This window comes from Rosa chinensis, chromosome 5, assembly GCF_002994745.2.
Source record: "Rosa chinensis cultivar Old Blush chromosome 5, RchiOBHm-V2, whole genome shotgun sequence".
Lineage (NCBI taxonomy): Eukaryota > Viridiplantae > Streptophyta > Magnoliopsida > Rosales > Rosaceae > Rosa > Rosa chinensis.
In genome coordinates, this window is record NC_037092.1 from 74,652,960 (window position 1) to 74,657,005 (window position 4,046).

The 4,046-nt window shown below is 36.7% G+C and overlaps 1 protein-coding gene across 1 annotated transcript; it reads left to right on the plus strand.

Annotated features, from left to right (window-relative positions):
* Window positions 1-915: 915 nt before the first annotated feature.
* On the plus strand, window positions 916-3,389 carry LOC112164050. Its single transcript, XM_024300295.2, has 3 exons — window positions 916-1,238; window positions 1,389-2,437; window positions 2,875-3,389. Exons 1-3 carry the CDS (start codon window positions 916-918, stop codon window positions 3,387-3,389), a joined length of 1,887 nt encoding a protein of 628 aa, XP_024156063.2.
* The last annotated feature ends 657 nt before the right edge of the window (window positions 3,390-4,046 follow it).

Here is a 4,046-nt window from a genome sequence, read left to right on the forward strand (position 1 = left end):
GAGAGAGAGAGAGATTGAGAGACTGAGATAGAGCGAGATTCCATGTTAGCTGAGGTCTGGCCGTCTGGTTATGAGTTGGGGTTGTTGCGCTTTTGTGTATGAGTTGAGATTTAGGGGAGATAGAGAGATAGAGAGACTGAGAGAGAGAGAGAGAGAGAGAGAGAGAGAGAGAGAGAGATTCCATGTTAGCTGAGGAATTGAGGATCTTGAATTCTTGATTCTTGATCATGGATTCATGGTCGGTGACGGTGAGTCGGTCACTGGGTGAAGGTCAGTCACTTAGTCGGTGGATTTGTAGTTAGATGATGAATTGATGATTGATGAAAGCGAATTTAGTTAGAATTACTGACTGATGTCTTTGTTGTCTTGTTGATCATAGACTCATGGTCGGTGGATTGTGGATAGGTGCAGTGAGGCTATGAATCTATGATGATTCATGATTGTATAAATTACTGGGTAAAAAAATCAAGTTGTGATTTTGGCTTCTGATCATGTTGTGAACTTGTGATTATTTTTTATCTAAAGATGTGCATTTTGTGTTGCAGATTGGAGAGTTTTTATTTTGAGTTATGGTGATAGTGTCTGGGGTTATGCAGAATACTAAGATTGAGATTGTTGTTGATGCCCTTTCCATCTGGTTAGTGTTACTAACTTGATTTTCTTTAGCCTGTCTTATTTAATAACTGAGTGTTCCTTTCACAAACCCATTAGAATTATATATATGTTAAGGAGACACATATTAAATCCATTAGACATTAATGTCTGCTGCTAGTTAGTAACTAATAATAATGTATAATTAGTTGTAGTTACGTCATGTATGAAATGTACACACACACACACACACAGATATATATATATATATATATATAGAATTCTAATGGTGGTATCTATATAATACTATAGGTATTGAATATAATGACAGATCACCGGAAACCCAAGAGGTACAAAAATCTTTTGTCATGGTTTACAAGTGGTGCTCCATCAAGTGATAGTGTCGATGGGATTAGAAGTGGGAGTGGGAGTGGGAGTAGAAATGTGACTGAGAATTCTGTTAATGATGTCCCTTTAAACACTTCTCCATCTATTCCATTAGAAGAGTGTCATAATGAAAGAATTGAGAGAGAAGAAAGTTTTGATGTTAGTTCTCTTGAACGTGATCCAGGAATAAGGAGTCCAATATGCAAGTACCCTTTGAATCAGCGTGATAATATTCAAAGAGCTTATGTGGTCTTAGGACCGTATCAACCTCACTTAAGTTTTTACCCATTATCATTTGACGGAGGTCAAGGTTGAAAATTTAATCCTAAGTGGTTCAAAGAATGGCCGTGGTTTGAGTATTCTGCAGAGTTGGACAAAGCATTTTGCTTCCCTTGTTTCTTGTTTGATAGTTACCCATCCCATCATCCAGTATTTACTGAGCATGGGTTTCAAGGTTGGAAGAATGTTATGTCAAAAAAATCTGGCGTTGTCTATCACATGGGAGGCATAAATTCCCCACATAATATTGCCATGCACAAGTGGGAGTCACTAAGAAACCCATCTAAGCATATTGAAAGAGTGATTAGCACACAATCATCACAAGAAATAGCAGACCACCGACTCCGGCTTATTACGACTATAGAGAGTGTACGGTTGTTGGCACGCCAAGGTTGTGCTTTTAGAGGCCATGATGAATCGGTTAATTCATCAAATGGTGGCAATTTCAATGCGGTTGTGGATTCCTTTGCAAGAATGAATGTGGATGTTCGCAAAGTCTTACAAAATGCTCCTGGTAATGCCAAGTATATTTCTCCCCTTATTCAAAAACAAATTCTAAATATACTTGGTAACAAAGTTAGAATCAAGAATCGGGAGGAAGTGGGAGATGCCAAATTTTGTATCCTTGTTGATGAAGCTGTTGATGTATCTAATAGGGAACAAATGGCTATCATTCTTCGATTTGTTGATTGTGATGGGTTTATTAGAGAACGGTTTTTCAAAGTGCTTAGTGTGGCAGACACTTGTTCTCAAACTCTAAAAGATAAGATATCTAAAGTCCTTACTCAATATGATCTTCAAGTAGAAAATATGCGTGGGCAAGGATATGATGGTGCTAGCAACATGAGGGGTGAATTTAATGGTTTGCAAGCTTTGTTTCGTGAAGAGTGTCCATATGCATATTATGTTCATTGTTTTGCTCATCGCTTACAATTGACTTTAAATGCTGCAGCTAAAGGGGTGCATGATATTTGGGAATTCTTTTCAACTCTAAGTTTGATTGTAAATTTTGTTGATTCTTCTGCAAAAAGACATTCAGCTTTGAGAGTTATCAGAGAAGAAGAAATTGCAAATTTAGTGGCTACTGGAGCACTTGAGACTGGTAGAGGTGCTAATCAGACTTGCACTTTGCAACGAGCCGGGGCTACTCATTGGGGTTCACATCTTCGCTCTATTTCAAGTTTGATTATGTTATTTGGAGCTACTCAAACAACTCTTGCAAATTTGGTTGCAAATGGACCAAATAAAGTACAAGGCGAAGCAAAGTGTGTAGTTAATGCAATGAAGCATTTTGATTTTGTGTTTTGCTTGCTTTTGATGCATGATGTCATGAAGATTACTGATTTTCTTTGTCAGTCATTGCAAAAAAAAGGCATAGACATCTTGAATGCTCTCAATTTTCTTTCAATAACAAAATCAAAACTTCAAGATATGAGATAAGATGGTTGGGATGATTTGATTATGAGGGTTGAAATATTTTGTTATGAGCATGATATTATTATGCTAGATATGTCTGCTCCTTATAAGAAAAGTATAAGGGCTTGTGAACAAAATATTACAAATGAGCATTTTATCGGGTCAATATACTTAATGCTGTGATATACTTTCAATTGGCAGAGTTGGATAGTAGATTTACAGATAATTCGTTGGAGCTCCTTATTCTTAGTGCTACATTTGATCCACGCGATAATTTTCGATCATTTAAATGTGAAGATGTTTGCAATCTTGCTTTGAGGTTTTATCCTCAAGATTTTACATCATATGATATGCTTGCTCTAGATATGGAGTGTGGGTATTTTCTAGCAGATATTCAGAAGGATCCAAGATTTGCCAACATAACTACTGTGTCTGATTTGTGTCGGCGGTTAGTTGAATCAAGAAAGTCAGCATTCTTTCCTATGATTTATAGATTGATTTGTCTTGTGCTGACTCTGCCAGTTTCTACAGCAACAGAGAGAGCATTTTCATCTATGACCATCATAAAAAACAAACTTCGAAATAAGATGGAAGATGAGTTTTTTGGTGATTTGATGGTTCTCTACATCGAAAAAGAATTTGCCGATAGCATTGATAATGATTCTGTGATTGCTGAGTTTGAACTCAGTGAGTCTAGAAGGGTACGATTTAGTTAGTTTATTGTTATTTTACAATAAATGTATGCTTGTAGTTTTAAATTTACGGGGTTTGGTTTTATGTCCCCTCCGTTGTATGTTTTGATCCAAAATAATAAAATGAGCCTCCCACTGGGTTCCAAACCTCAAAAAAAAAAAAAAAAAAAAATTATTGTGCCCTTCTAATTAGCCTAGACAGGAATTTGATCCTGGTTCCGCCACTGCTCTCGTCTATTCCAGTTGTCCTCCGAACTCGGTTTTAGGTTCATTGGAAAACTTCTTTGAACTAGTACTAAATTTAGTAGTATGCTACTATTCAACTATCACTGGCAATTGGTAAACCAGAAAAAATAGCCTATACCAGCTAGAAAATTATGCTCTTGCAGAAACAAAGCCAGTCTAATAATTATGCAGGGTACATGGATGATAAGTCACGTACATGGATGGGAGCCGCTGACTGGCAATTCTATGACGCTTGCTGTTCTTTAAGAAAGCTTTGCCAAACAGGAAAACTATGCGATATTAACCCCATCAAATTCCTGCATAGTATAGTAAACCTTATTTCTTTCTTCTCTTGTCTATTCCAGTTGTCCTTCGAAGTCCGAACTCGGTTTTAGATTTACCGGTAAACTTCTTTAAACTAGTACTAAATCCAATAGTAAAGCTACTATTCAACTA

What these genes read in the sequence shown, in the direction of transcription:
- LOC112164050 (XM_024300295.2), top strand. Translation starts at nt 916, where the DNA reads ATGACAGATCACCGGAAACCCAAGAGGTACAAAAATCTTTTGTCATGG. An exon ending in GCTTATGTGGTCTTAGGACC is followed by an intron (nt 1,239 to 1,388) that starts GTATCAACCTCA and finishes CTTGTTTGATAG; the next exon opens with TTACCCATCCCATCATCCAG. An exon ending in ACATCTTCGCTCTATTTCAA is followed by an intron (nt 2,438 to 2,874) that starts GTTTGATTATGT and finishes TTCAATTGGCAG; the next exon opens with AGTTGGATAGTAGATTTACA.